At 45.4% G+C, this 14,563-nt stretch overlaps 3 protein-coding genes across 3 annotated transcripts; all 3 read right to left on the bottom strand.

Annotated features, from left to right (window-relative positions):
- Positions 1-367: 367 nt before the first annotated feature.
- Positions 368-1,139, bottom strand: VC83_04025 (uncharacterized protein; the record flags this gene model as incomplete). The annotated part of the gene is made up of 2 exons (XM_024467662.1): positions 368-960; positions 1,136-1,139. The coding sequence occupies 2 exons, from the start codon at positions 1,137-1,139 to the stop codon at positions 368-370; spliced, it is 597 nt and encodes a 198-aa protein (XP_024325080.1).
- A 7,925-nt stretch (positions 1,140-9,064) lies between these two features.
- VC83_04024 (uncharacterized protein) lies at positions 9,065-11,543 on the bottom strand. The gene is made up of 3 exons (XM_024467661.1): positions 10,989-11,543; positions 10,566-10,918; positions 9,065-10,515 (listed from the first exon to the last, which is right to left on the bottom strand). The coding sequence occupies exons 1-3, from the start codon at positions 11,302-11,304 to the stop codon at positions 9,328-9,330; spliced, it is 1,857 nt and encodes a 618-aa protein (XP_024325081.1). The 5' UTR covers positions 11,305-11,543; the 3' UTR covers positions 9,065-9,327.
- A 204-nt stretch (positions 11,544-11,747) lies between these two features.
- On the bottom strand, positions 11,748-14,477 carry ASN1 (asparagine synthetase). The gene is made up of 8 exons (XM_024467660.1): positions 14,309-14,477; positions 14,136-14,186; positions 14,055-14,080; positions 13,973-13,999; positions 13,886-13,921; positions 13,685-13,833; positions 12,262-13,634; positions 11,748-12,211 (listed from the first exon to the last, which is right to left on the bottom strand). Exons 1-8 carry the CDS (start codon positions 14,332-14,334, stop codon positions 12,175-12,177), a joined length of 1,725 nt encoding a protein of 574 aa, XP_024325082.1. The 5' UTR covers positions 14,335-14,477; the 3' UTR covers positions 11,748-12,174.
- Between the last annotated feature and the right edge of the window lie 86 nt (positions 14,478-14,563).

Here is a 14,563-nt window from a genome sequence, read left to right as displayed (position 1 = left end):
CCCATACTCCGTACTTGTACTGTCGTACTTGTACTATTGAATCACGATGACCGCTTGTTGTTGCCTGAGGACGCTAGAGGACCCTCGCACCCTCCCATACGATCCCGATAAGATCGATAAGATCAAACATCGATGACGTCACGCTCAACCACCACACCTCTCCCTGTGGTTATGGTTAATGAACCTCATAATCACTCAATAATACCCGGCTGGATAATCAGAGTTCCACACTGACGACAATGATTTATTTGCCCAACTTTCGGGTCCTTACTTTATGGTGATAGATTGAGTAATGTGATGTTTAGGGGCATTATAAGTAAACTTAATGCTGCACCTGGCCACTCCGCCGATGGAGTATTGTGTTATTTTAGATTAATAACCACGGCTCATCCACAAGCTCAGCTGCCTTCTTCCGTTTCCTGGGAAACGGGCTCCCATCATCATGAAAGCACCTCACCACAACATCCTTATTTCCCTGATCCAGCAAGCTCCTTGGAAACCGCCCAAATAACCTAACCATCTCTTCAACATACTTCTTCACATCGTACTTAACATTACGGCCGCTGCGCGCATCGAACATATGCACCCCATCCACTAGCTCCAGCACCACAGCACCGAGATTCCAGATATCTACCGCTGGGCCCCAGGGCGCGGAGATAACTACCTCGGGGGCGCGGAGAAGCACAGGCTGAATTGGTGTCGCGCGCTGCTCGCGCGACCATCCTGCCACAACCCAGTCGCCGAGGCAGATATCGAGGTCGTTCACGGAGCCTATGATGTAATAGCTGCGCAGGTCGCGGGAGGGGATGCTGGAGGGTAATGCAGCAGGGTCGTTAAGCAGGGAGGGGTCGACAGGAGTCTCGGCGAGGATGGACAATTCAAACGGTTGCTGTGACGGATCGGGCCTATAGCACTCGGCGCTTAGGATTTTAAATTTTAAGGGCTTGATAGGTGTTGGCTCTAAAAGTGCGTTAGCTTGGGCTATAATTATATATACACGTACTGCTCGTAGAGTACTAGCCAGACGATAGAATAGCGACCGTGGCCGAGCTTGCGGAGGACACAGTACGGCCGTTGTAATACTCGTCGTTGAGACCCTATTCTATCCGATGCTCGTGAATGGCTTGCGGCAAACCCATCTGAACCGTTGCTGCCGCAAGCCGGATTTTTAAAGTATCAAAATCAACGCTTTAATCTTCAATTGCTCGACTTCATCACATACGAGTTGCCCGCGGAGGACATAATAAGCTCCTTACAATTGCTCAAACGAAGGCCCTTAAAGAGTGGATAAGTACGGAAGTAATGTTCATAAGTTTTGTATGTGGATCCGAGAGGATTGAATTTGGTTATCAAGCTATGTAGTTAGTGCCTAAGGCAGGGGAATAGCGGTTCCCCACCATCTAGGCCCAGAATAGACTAGACTATTGTAGCTTACGGTACTCGAGTATGTAGAGTACGGAGTACAGTATTATCTCGTTAAGTCGATGTAATTGGTCATGCATAAATATATCGAGTTATAGTAATATCGAGTTAGAAAGTGATCTGAAGTAGACCCGAAGTAGCCCCTCAGCTAAACCATCCATCCATCCAACGTGCCTTGAACCAACTCATTGGCCTGTTTGGCCACTAATTGCCTCTCCACGCGCTCTAAAGAGCGCAAAAATGATGTTGGATCTGTAATGCCACTATTCTCAGATTCTGAGAACTCAATCAGAACTTGGAGGGCTTGTACAGCGTTCAGTGTGGTGAGCACAGGACGCTGGGGCTCCTCATCGTCATCATTTTGAGCATCGGAAACCTGTATAAATGGAGCCATCGCCTCCTGTAGAATTGTGTCCTCATCTAAGCCTCCCTCCACCTCTTGTATTCCCTCCTCTGCTGGATTCAAAAAGTTCGAAAGGTCTATAGCGTCTGATATATGACCAGCTTGTTGTACTCGAGGATATAAGTCGTTTAGAACAGGGAGTGGGTGTATAGGAAGCTGTATTGGGCGTAAAAGAATCGTGCTTTTTCGAAAGCAATTGTAGATAGTCGTATTTGTAACTTCATGATGCCATGATCGAATAAGCCAGCGAATTGCAAAGTGTATTGTCATTGTTTTGATTGGATCCAGGTTGTTGCTAAAAGATTCGAGCATGAACTCGAGCCATTGCCGACGATAATAGCTTTTTAAAGAGGCTATAATACCTTGATCGAGAGGTTGATATCGACTGGTCGCATTTGGAGGAAGCCAGATAATTCGTATGTTTGGAGGAGGAGGCGTCGATTCCACTGCAGCGATATGGGCCAAGAAGTTATCCATTGTAAACAGTATAGAACGTGACATACCAATATGAGTATAGAAAGCATTTAGCCAATGATTCATCCAAGCCTTCTTATTCCACCTCCAAACCCCACCCATTGCCCCTACATCAACGTGTTGTAAAGCTCGAGGCTTTTTAGCCTTTCCAATAAACCAAAGAGGAAGTCGATCTGTTCCAGCAGCATTAACACAAATGGCTACTGATATGCGTGCTTTGTCCTTCTTCTGTCCTGGAATTGATCGTGTTGTAAAGCCCTTTGAAGGGCTCATCCTCCAGTAAAGCCCAGTCTCATCCATGTTGTAAATATTGTCCTCTAAAAACTCCCCCGCAATAGTTTGTATAGCCTTCATTTGTTCTTCTGCAGTGACACCAATAGATCCAGCTTTGCCATGTAGAGTTCGATATAATATATTATGCCGTTGTCAAAACTTTACGATCCATCCGTAGCTAAATTCTGGCGTAGGTAGTCCACGGTATTGTGGTAGCTGATTCCAGATAATCTTCACCTTTGATTGTAAGATTTCTGTAGTTGTAATGCTGCCACACTCTTCAATAAGCCTCTGCCAGTCATAAAGAGCAGCTTCTAATTCAGGCCAGGCGACAGCGTGGCGACGCTGAGCTTTAGAGCTGTTTGTTTCCAGAGTATTAGGAGTATCGTCAAGGTCCAAAAATCGAGAGCTAAGGGATTCTGAGACTGTAGATTGGCTAAGTCGACGATTGTATTTCTCAAGGAACCACTGTATAGTGGCCTTTTCTGTAGGTTTCGGATGGTGAGATCGATGCCAGGTTCAGAGGGCTTTTCGCTGTTCGAGAGACATAGAATAGAGCTTTTTCGAAGGCATTTTGAAGGTATTCTAAGAGTAGTCCAGTAATTAGTTTAAGTTGATAATTGGGAAAAGGGACTCAATATCGTTGTGTATCGTGATTTGGACGAATGGAAGGATCCGAAGAAAGTTATTGAGTTATCCAGAAAATCGACTAATCGTGTATCGACTTAACGAGATAATACTGTACGATCAATATCAATGGAATGTCGGCCGACTACTAGGGTAACTGTATTGGGCCTAGCGCCAGATCTGTATTAGGCTATTGCATCTTAGCCCCTGAGAATAGCTGTTCTGGCTCTGCGCTCATTGCTGGTATCGATAGGATATCAATTGCCATTTTATGAAGATTTGGATATGCCGTCCATTAAGCAGGCTCCATCCACTAACCTCTAAGCATCACATTCGGGGGTAACTGGCAATTGACAGTATTTGAGATACTCGTATTGAAGAAGAGGCTGATAACGCTGCTGTTTTGCCTTTGCCCAATGCTCAAATCCAGACTTTGCATCACTAGGCTCTATATATGATCTGTCCCATAATGATTAACCTGATGCTCTCGCAGCTTCTATCCAAGATTTTGGCCAATTATCATAGATATAAGTCCATTTCTAGCTTAGAATAAGCACTAATGTAGCAACATATGTAGACGAGCTATATGTTATTAGCTATAACGTAACCTATTATATATTCTGTTAAGCCATAGTACTTATCCATTACTTTCTAAGCATAATTAAAGCAGGGGCTTAATAATGGATCTTGCTCATATTGCTTCTTCCCATTCTCAAGCTGGTCAAGTAAGAACTCCATAGAGAGTAATACTCATTCAAGAGTCGCTTGCCGGCCCTCAGTAGCCATTGTAGCTTCATAAAAATGAAGAAGGCAATTGTATATATTCTGTAGTGCATGTAATGGTGGGTGCACTAGATGTGAGAATCTAGCCACCCAAGGAAGGGATGATTTTACTAAAACAACACACTGTCTTAGGAAACAGAGCCAAAGGGTTGTAGCTTAGACTATTCCAAAATGCAGCAATCAGGTGTATGATGTAGTGAAGTGGTTCAGACAAGTTGTAACAAATGTTGAGTCTGAGAACTCGGGGGTAAGTCAGAGGTTAGCACCTCAGTGTAACGCTGACTTCTAAATGATAGAAGACACAGAGGTTTCTTGCGTAAGGTTGATGCTACGGCTACAGTAACATGATGTCATGGTTACAGGGCCAGGGCCTAGTAACGTGACGTGTGCGTCACAGGGGGCAAGCGGGGTAGGCTGCCATATGACGGGGCTAATGGATAGTTGCAGAAACTAGTGGATATTGGATAGTTGAGCTATCCACGAACTATCCTGAATATCTAGCTATCCGCCAACTATCCAGATTACCCATGAGGCACGACGCCACTATATAAGTAGATAGTATTTCGTTAGATAGGAGCTTCGTGCTCAACTCAATATAGTATTCTTTACAATACTGTAACGTGTTACTTGGAAAGCCTTTGTGTCTAATCCCCTGCCTCCTCTGTCAAGTCAACCTTACGCAAGAAACCTCTGTGTCTTCTATTGTTTAGAAGTCAGCGTTACAGTTGACTTGACAGAGGAGGCAGGGGATTAAACACAAAGGCTTTCCAAGTAACACATTACAGTATTGTAAAGAATACTATATTGAGTTGAGCACGAAGCTCCTATCTAACGAAATACTATCTACTTATATAGTGGCGTCGTGCCAAAGGGATATCCGTGATAACATGGATAACATAATATCCATGATATCCAATGTTATTCATGACCTGATATTCCATGGATCCCTGTGGATATCATGGATAACATAATATCCATGATATCCAATGTTATCCATCACATGACATTCCGTGGATCGCCGTGGATAACATGGTAACATAATATCCATGATATCCAATGTTATCCATCACATGAGGTTGCAGCCGTAAGTGCTAGCCATAGCACTAGCACTTAGCTGTAACACTCACTGACTTTTCAGAAACAAAGAATAACAAGATCAATGCTTGGAAGCTTGGAAAAGACGTGGAAGTATGTGATAGTTGATTTACTGTATTGTCTGCTTGCCCTTTCTTAAGGAAAGGGCAATCCTATTTATGCTAAAGGAGTGTAGTTCTCTCATTTTCCAAGACTTTCCATGACTAACCAGGCTTGGTAACTGTAGTCGACGTAAGAGAATCCCATAGAACCATCTCCTAGGTTCCTAGCCAATAGGAAGTGAAAGGAGGTCCAAGGTCAGAGTACCCCTATAGACAGATTATGTCATAACTTAACCAATCTTGTGGGTAACTAAGGAGTAATGACGTGTAATGAATCATAGAGGGTTGTAGAAGCTTTTGGAGCTATTGTTCATGTTCCTAGGCCTCTAGTTGATAGAGATATGTCATGTGTAGTATTAGCCCAGTAACTAAGGAGTGATGTCATGTAATGAATCATAGAGGGTTGTAGAGATATGCTATGTGGTCATATCGGCCCAGTAACTAAGGAGCAATGACGTGTAATGAATCATAGATGGTTGTAGCAATCGTTGAGTAGTATTGCTCTTGTTGTTGGTGTGACAAGCCAAAATATGTATAGTGACTTGTAGGTTTGAGGAGGAGATTTCTAAGTTTGCTCTTGAGTTTGATAGCAAACTGAGTGCAACGAATGTCAGTATGACACTTGGGTGGCTAGATTCTCACATCTGGTGCACCCACCATTACAGAGAGCTGTTCTGATGTCATATGATGCGGTTCTTAATGTGCTCTGTTTGAAAGTTAAGCTCCCTTATAGTTGAGGGTCTTTGAAGTCTAATTGTTGCTCTTAACTATAGGAGGAGTCGGAGTTCTGAAGTGTAGATTCAAGTGAGAGAGAACATTCTATGGCTCATACAGAACTAGTCCTATAGCTCGGAACCCACTCTTGATATGTTTCAAGCTAACGTCCGTACGAAAGCTTTAGTAGAGTAAAGCAGCTAACGTCAAGTGGCTGAAGAATGTACGAGGAGTGTAGTGGCATATAGAGGGTGATTATCTTCCGTTCTATACAGTAGTGTTGAAATTGAGCGAAGAGGTGGCTCTCATGTCCGTTAATAATGAGAAGGTGATAGGTTCTAATTGAACGACTGTTTGTATGTTAATTAAAGTGTTAAATCCACTCGTACCTAATTGAAGAAGTCCACCCATTCTCACTTAGCATAATCACCTAATTGTCTGGTAATCCTAAGTCCTTGTAATAAGCAGAGAGGTGATTCTACGCCTTGAAAATGATGAATGGCAGGAGTGCCCATCTGTATGAATTAATACCTTAGATAATAGACACCCATTCCCTATTTCCTAGCTATATAGTCTTTGGACGGCTCTTTGCTCCTAAGCTTGTGACTACCTTTGCAGTAGCAATAACTCCCATTACGAAACCTGCTTCATCAAAGTTGTAGATATCCTACTCTAAGATGCCATATTTTGCGACTATGTTTCATACGAGAGAAAACCACTCTTGAATTATCTTAGGATCTTTGCATTTTGCCCGTTTATAATCGTACTTCTGACTTAACTTTGCTTTGATTTCCGTACGACGCTTTATGAAGTTGGTAGTCCAGTTCTTCCTAGCAGAGCTGCTCTCGCCTCGTTCAGAGAGTATAAGGTCTGCCATTTCTTGCACACCTTGCAGCCGGGGCGGAAATCCACGTGAATCTAGGTTGAGGATGTACTGAACAAGAGCTGATTCTTCGTACAAAGTTAATTTTCGTAAGTTGAGGGTAGAGTCGCGTCGAGAAGTAGCACCATGAGCGCGTCATCTAAGTGTTGCTTCAGGGACATCGTACGACATTGCAGCAGCTCGAATACTTTTGAATATGGCCTTGTTTAATTGATTGGATAGCTAGAAGTATCCTACCCTCTTGATTAGAGGATTTAGCTTGAGTTGGTGGTGCCATTGTTCATATAAGTAAGTTGACGCGTTTTTGGTGTTTTGGTGCGTCACTCGCTTGTGTGCGTCACTCGTATGTGAAATACGTTATACGCTTTATCAATAATCATGATTATGATTACGACTAAATAACGTGCATGTATAACGAAAGTGCCAAACAAGCGAAAGTGCCAAAATCATGCGGTGACCAACCCCCCCAACTAAATGTTAAATTCCTCCACAACAAAACATGCGCCATAAAAATGATGAAAGCAAATTAGTGCTAGCTATCCAAGCTATGCAAAGCGACCCAAATTTGCGCCTTCGAGTTGCAGCTAGGATCTATTCTGTAGACCACCGCAAGCTACGTCACCGTTTACAAGGCGTACCTTCACGACGCGATATCCAAGCCAACTTACGGAAATTAAGTAACCTAGAGGAATCAGTTCTTGTTCAGTATATACTTGACTTAGCTGCTAAAGGGTTCCCTCCTCAGTTGTCTATTGTTGAAGATATGGCAAATCGACTACTTGCAACACGTGACGTGCCACGCGTCGGGTCACGTTGGGCTTCAAACTTTGTTAAGCGCCATGTAGAGCTCTGGACACGCTTCCAGCGAAAATACGACTACCAGAGGGCTAAGTGCAAAGATCCAGAAGTCATTCGTGGCTGGTTTGAGCTTGTATGGAACACAATTCTAAAGTATGGCATCAACAATGCAGATATCTACAACTTTGATGAGACTGGGTTTATGATGGCCGTCATCTCAAGCGCAACGGTAGTAACGAGCTCAGATGGGCAGGCAAAGGCAAAAAAGGTGCAGCCTGGCAATCGGGAATGGGTTACAGTAATCCAAGGCGTTAGTTCTCAAGGTTGGGCAGTGCCGCCATTTGTCATTGTGGCAGGTAAAAACCACCTTGCATCTTGGTATGAGAATAGCGGATTTCCAGCAGATTGGGTAATCGCTGTTACTGCAAATGGCTGGACTACAAACGAGAGAGGTATGGATTGGATTCAGCATTTTGAGAAGCACACAAAGCCCCGGAGTGTTGGTGGTTATCGCTTGTTAGTCCTTGATGGTCATGAGAGCCACCACTCAGACAAGTTTGAGGAGTACTGCAAAGAACACAACATTATTACGCTTTGTATGCCTGCTCACTCTTCCCATATACTCCAACCACTTGATGTTGGCTGTTTTGGCCCATTAAAGAGAGCTTACAGTCGGCAAATTGAAGATATGATGCGGGCTCATATTATTCACATTACTAAGGATGACTTCTTTCCTGCCTTCCAAGCTGCATTTAACATTGCAATGACAGAAAGCAATATTCAGGGAGGATTCCGAGGTGCTGGGCTTCTTCCATTTAGCCCTGAGAGTGTAATATCTACACTTGACCTTAGGTTTAAGACGCCAACACCTCCAACCTCTCGCCCAAACACCGCTCAACCATGGGTTTCTCAGACACCAAATAACCCAACTGAAGCTGTATCACAGTCTACTTTCATTAAAAACTGAATTGCGCATCATCAAAATAGCTCTCCAACCTTAATCTATGCAGCTGTTGACCAGTTTACAAAGGGTGCATCGCAAATAATGCATCAATTAGCATTGTTAAAAGCAGAGAACCAAAACCTGCGACAGGCAAATGAAGTGCTAAGCAAGCGCCGGAGAGCTAAAAAAACACGACTACAGCAAGGAGGATCACTTAGTCAACAGGTAGCACAGGAGCTACAGGACGAGAGGGACGTTGTGCAGCAAGTAGAGCAAGAAATAAGGGCAAGTAGTGGTCAGAAGCCAAGGGAAGAAACCCATGCACGTCGCTGTGGCAAGTGTGGTGAGACTGGACACAATGCGCGCACTTGTCAGATTGTAATAGACAGGTCTGAGGAAGAGGACTCCGAGTAGTTTTAATTAATTTATATTGTTGTGGTGGATTTATCGCAATTCTTATGGGGTAGTCGCGATATTTTGGCACTTTCGCTTGTTTGGCACTTTCGTTATACATGCACGTTAATCATGATTATAATTGATTTTCTAACCCTGTCTGTTAAACAGTGCAAATCTGCAGCCATCAAATCACCGGCGTCGACCTATAATTACTCTACAAAATTCAGCCAGCCCAGATAAAACTCCTATCCTCAAAAGCCACCCCCAGATATGCCGCAATTTTGAAATCTTTTCGAAGCCTAGGGAAACCTGGCATTCAGCCAACGCATAAAATAAGCCACCTTCGCCCTGTCATGGAAAACTGCTGTTACCACCGCCCGTCAAATGATGACAGGCACAGGTAACTTCATAGCAATCAAGACCCATCCATCTCATCGTCCAGCTTAACTTTGCACCCCCCACAGACAATCATCCCGCAGTCACAATCGTACGCCAAGTCGGTATCCTTCTTCTCACCCCCCTCGGCGAACTGCATATTGTCTCCTTCAACGACCTTCGCGCACTTCAAACAGAAAGCGCTGCACTCGCAACGGTACTTGCTTGTTTTCTCGTCTAGCATCGTATCTTGTGGACAGCCGTAGCAGAGTAAGTGCTTACCCATGCACATCCACGCCGGTTCGCCATCCACAGTCGTAGGCACCCAGCCTGGCTTGGTGGATAAACCGGTCGGGGGTGTTAGGTGTTCAATGTTATAACCCAGGTTCCGGGTGTTGATTGGCGGCAAGTGCGGGGAGAGCACCTTCCAGCAGACCTGGCAGTCCAGGGAGCTGTCATTTTCATTTTTGGGGTTCAGAATCCTTCCATTTGAAAGGTACCCATTGAATTTGTAAATTGGCTTGAAGCTGTGATTGCAGCTCCAAGTGTCGACGGTTGGATTGTATGGCTCAACGCCGAGGTCCAATTCAGTGCCATTCACAGCCATGTGGGCGTCAATGTCTTCTGAATCCAAGTCATCTTCGGACATATTGTCGTCATCGTCGAAATCGTCGTCTTCGCATTGTCCGTCGCACTTCTTAATGGGCTCGAGGCAGGCGAAACAGAAGTGTGCTCCACATCGGCATTCGATGTGAGCACAGCCGAACATTCTCCTCACACCAGCACGGCATTTGGGACACCGCTTGATTTTCCATTTGTCAAGCTGAGCAGCGAGAAGTGGGTCGAGGTCTGTTTGAGGGCATGGAGCGTCCGGATGCTGGACTAGGCGACAACGTGTGCAGATCGAGACGGAGCATTTTGGGCACGTGGTGGTAGAAAGTGCGGTTGAGATGGGTGAGACAGAAGCGGTACATTTAACGTCGACATCCTTCTTGGAGAAATATTGCTCGTGGAAGGAAGATAGTGATGGGATTTGCTCGTTTCCAAGGTTGAGGTTCTCATTCTGGGGTTGTGGCGTCAAATATTCCGACGAAGTTTGCTTTATTTGATTTTGCCGAGATGCTTCCTTTATTAATCTGGGCGGAATAAACGTCGAGCAGGTTGGGACGGGACAATAAAAGCGGTCTGGAGTTCGCCATTCCTCAAACTTTGCTTTGTAGAGATCAACCTATCATTAGTTAGTGAGGAGCTCCAAACAAATGAGCCAAAACAGCCTACCTGATCCTTGGCCAACAAATGAGACACAGCTGAAAGAGGCACCGTACAACAGCAGCGTGGAGGCATTTTTGATTCATTTTTGCAAGCGTCGATGAACCAATCTTTTAGACATGTGATGCAAATAACCTGCCCACAGAACCTCTCACAGCTGTATGGGAAGTTTGTCCCCACCGAGTCCTGCCCCGAGAACCGGTCAAGGCAGACACTGCAGGCTTTGGTTATAGTGGTCGTCTTCTTGCCCGCGTTCATCATGGCTCTTAGATCTATCTCTCTTTGAAGTTGTGGTATCTGATCAAGCCCGTGTCGCCGAGTATCGAGGTTGTGGAAGTGCTCAAATCTATAAAAGGTTTCGGCTGGGTCTATAAGTTAGAAATGGAGTCAGGCGCATTGTAGGATCAACATGAACATGTTGGGACTTACAACCTCTTGCTTCCCAAGGATCCTGATATTGTTGGTTGGCCTGAGGAAAGGATGTCCCGGGCGAGTGCTGGATTCCTGCTGTAGGTGCCTGGTTTGGTAAAAGAGAAATATTTTGGTTGAGAAAGTTAGAACCTTCGCCTGGATTTCGGATGTGTGTATTGGAAGTCAAACGCCCAACTTGGGGGCCGCTGTTCATTTCAGGTGGTGGCCTCGCTACAAATGGCGGTTGGCCTGAAGTATTCCAGAGCTCGTCGACCTCGAGCATTCGGCGGGGCTGCATGTCGCCGTCAGGCCGCTCGACAGAAGATGTACATCCCATATTAGGCGTACCGTACGATTCAATATGGGTTATACCTTGAAGGTCGTCATATCATGACAGTCTCCGGCGAAGAATGGTTGTGGTGATAAGAGAAGTTAAGAAGGATGTGAGAGTCTCAGATTGGCGCGCCGAAGATGATAGGTTCTTTCGGCAACTTCGTTTCCTTGTAGTTATGTTGCATTTGAAGGTTCATTGATGGAGTGAGAAAGAGAGAAGACCGATAACTGGAAATAAGACAGTTAATTGCCATATAGGGTACCTACAGGTATACGTTTGTTGTACTACGACAACACCCCCTTGGGTGACGTTTTCAGTGGTTGGTAAACCACCACCCAACAATTACCCAAGGATGAATTAATTACCTCGGGCATAAATATCTAACGGCACGTTTCGTCACTATAACGTCCCCAGGATTTGTTCTAGAAATGTAAAATATGAGTAGGTGATGGATTGAGCTGGCTTCCTTGCATAACCGTCAAGTGTTCCATAGGAAACAATCTATCTATTTCTATATATAGTGCCTGTATGTGATCTTACTGGTCGCTCTGTTTGATGTCATCCCTCCCTACCACGTTTTTCTTCCCAGGTTATTTGTCATGCACACAATACAGACCTCATGGAAAACCGTAGGAAACAAACTACCTGTATGGACATCGTTTCCCACCACTAGTCCTCGTCCCCCATGGGGTCGGTGGCTATGAGGAACAGATTCGACCACTCCAGGAGTTCTGAAACCATCTATTACAGAATGCAACGCCTAACTCAAAAATAAACTCGCATACCCAAGATCATGCAAATGCCAGATGACGAGATGCTGAAGAGATCATCCTTTGGAAACACAAATCAAATTACTGCGGATAAGACTATCCCTTACTCCTCGTACTTCGCAACGTGGGTCTCAATAGCCCTAGAAACAAATTAGTAGGTATCTCAGTAAAATATTGTTGGAAAACTAACCTTCCGCTGGGGTCGGTCTGCTTTGACCATGTTGGTGTCCAGCGCATGACAGTCTCAGCACAGGATGGGGGGAAGTGCTCGTCGAACATCATTCTGTACCAGTAACCCTCCTTGGAGTCTGGGATATCAGCGCCCCATTCTGGCTTAGGGTTCTTCATCATCTCATCGGTCACGTGTAGCTCTGCGTTATCCTTGAGAGCATCAATCCATCCGTAGCCAACGCCATCAGAGAACTGCTCCTTTTGCCTCCAGAGGATCTTGTCTGGCAGGTATAGGTCCTCGGGGGTGTCGAACGCCTTCCTGAGGATGTGCTTCTCAATGCGGTCTCCGGTAATCATCTTCTCCTTTGGATCAATGTTCATTGAAACCTCAAGGAACTCCTTATCCAAGAATGGGACACGAGCCTCCAATCCCCAAGCAGAGGTAGACTTGTTGGCTCTCAGGCAATCCGACAGGTGGAGGTTCTTAACACGGCGAACAGTCTCGGCCTGGAAAGACTCCTTATCGGGAGCAGCGTGGAAGTAGAGGTATCCTCCGAAGATTTCGTCACTACCCTCACCACTTAGGACCATCTTAACTCCCATTGCCTTGATCTTCCTTGCGAGCAAGAACATGGGCGTAGAGGCACGGATGGTGGTAACATCGTATGACTCGAGGTGGTAAATGACATCGGACAGAGCATTGAGACCATCCTCAATGGTGAACGTCATATCGTGATGCTTTGTTCCTAAGAACTTCGCAACCTCCTTGGCCGCAATCGTATCTGGGGACCCTGGAAGACCGATGGAGAAGGAGTTAAGCTGGGGGAGGTATGTAAGAGTGTTTAGGTTGTTATCGTCGTCAATACCAACAAGGCCCTCTCCATGATCCTCATCGACATTCTCCTTTGGCGAGGCTTCTATGGCCTCCTGAACCTGCTTCTTCAGGCGCAGAGTTTCACGCTGGGCAATGGCTGCAACCAAACTGGAATCAAGGCCACCAGAAAGCAGAACACCGTACGGCACCTCCGCCATGAGACGCTTGCGGACAGACTTCTCAAAAGTTTCGCGAAGGTGCTTGAGGTCTAATGGATCGGTAGGAACTCTCTTCTCGTCATACCAAGTTGGCTCGAAATAACGAGTCGTCTTGCCAGTCTTCGAGTCAAAGATGTGTCCAGGTGGGAATGAGATGATTTTGTCGCATACGGGGTGCAGACATTTCAGCTCTGACGCAAAGTATACCGCTCCTGGTGTCTCGCTGGACCATCCCTGGTAAAAGCTGGTAATACCGATTGGGTCGCGTGCTGCAATAATCCGGTCTTCCTTCTTGTCGAACAGAACAAAAGAGAACATGCCGTCTAGGTATTTCGGCGCATCGATACCATGTTCAAGATACTAGCAAGAATTTAGTTTGGTTCGCCTCAAAAAGGTTCCAGTTAACCAACCAAAGGAATGATAACTTCGCAATCGGAGTGTGTCTTGAAATGGTATGGGGTCTTGAGGGTCTTGCGAACGACCCTGTGGTTGTAAATCTCTCCATTGACGGCCAGGGCGATGCTGTCATCCTCGTTGGTAAGAGGTTGCGCTCCACTCTCTGTAGAATGTAAGCTTTCAGTGTTGGTGGAGTTCGAATTCGTGTTTCTTACCAACACCGACGATGCTTAGGCGCTCGTGAGCAAGAACTGGGAACAGTTAGCAATCTGCAAATATGATCCAACATCTCTTAGACTTACTCGTGTTTCCGCCAACGTAGTTTCCGCCTTGCAAGTTATGTTAATTGCTGATCTGTTGCTATCGAATGTTGTGGTGACTCACTCCAATCTGGTCCACGGTGACGGATCCTGCAAAATGTCAACATGCCATTGCCTTCCAAAGAGTTTATATAAAATCACTTACTGCTTTGCCATCCGCAGAGCGGTAGGCTTGAATTTGGCAACATCAGGATGTCTGTTTGGGGAGTCAGTGGCCAACCAAAGGTAAAATCTGTCCGCAACTTCACAAAATGAGGGGTGGGAATTGCCCCGCCATTGTTTGTGTGGCAAGCAAAAAACATATTCTGAATGACTTACTGGTGGCAAGCGAATATTCCACACATCTTTAAAGAATTGTCTCTTGTTTTCCGTGAGGTTATGAAGAGCTAGAACCGAGGTATGACACGAAGCAAGAATTTCAAGAATACCAAGGGTTAAAGATGGGGTATAGATAAGTCTATAAATTAATTTTTAGGCACAGTCACACTCGCCAATTAATGGGACGCGGCCGACAATCGGCGGTTGGCTGTGCCGTTGATTCACGTGTGGGGGGACCGGAAGTACTCGAGTTAG

This window comes from Pseudogymnoascus destructans (genome assembly GCF_001641265.1).
Source record: "Pseudogymnoascus destructans isolate 20631-21 unplaced genomic scaffold scaffold_8, whole genome shotgun sequence".
In the NCBI taxonomy this organism is placed as follows: domain Eukaryota; kingdom Fungi; phylum Ascomycota; class Leotiomycetes; order Thelebolales; family Thelebolaceae; genus Pseudogymnoascus; species Pseudogymnoascus destructans.
This window is presented reverse-complemented; position numbering and strand designations above follow the sequence as displayed.

Bases quoted from the DNA above. Each gene is read 5' to 3' on its own strand.
- ASN1 (XM_024467660.1), bottom strand. From the start codon at position 14,334: ATGTGTGGAATATTCGCTTGCCACCA. The intron at 13,834-13,885 runs GTAAGAAACACG...TACATTCTACAG, and splicing joins CCTAAGCATCGTCGGTGTTG to AGAGTGGAGCGCAACCTCTT. The intron at 12,212-12,261 runs GTTAGTTTTCCA...ATTTGTTTCTAG, and splicing joins CAGACCGACCCCAGCGGAAG to GGCTATTGAGACCCACGTTG.
- VC83_04024 (XM_024467661.1), bottom strand. From the start codon at position 11,304: ATGGGATGTACATCTTCTGTCGAGCGGCCTGACGGCGACATGCAGCCC. The intron at 10,919-10,988 runs GTTGTAAGTCCC...TTATAGACCCAG, and splicing joins GGATCCTTGGGAAGCAAGAG to CCGAAACCTTTTATAGATTT. The intron at 10,516-10,565 runs GTAGGCTGTTTT...AACTAATGATAG, and splicing joins ATTTGTTGGCCAAGGATCAG to GTTGATCTCTACAAAGCAAA.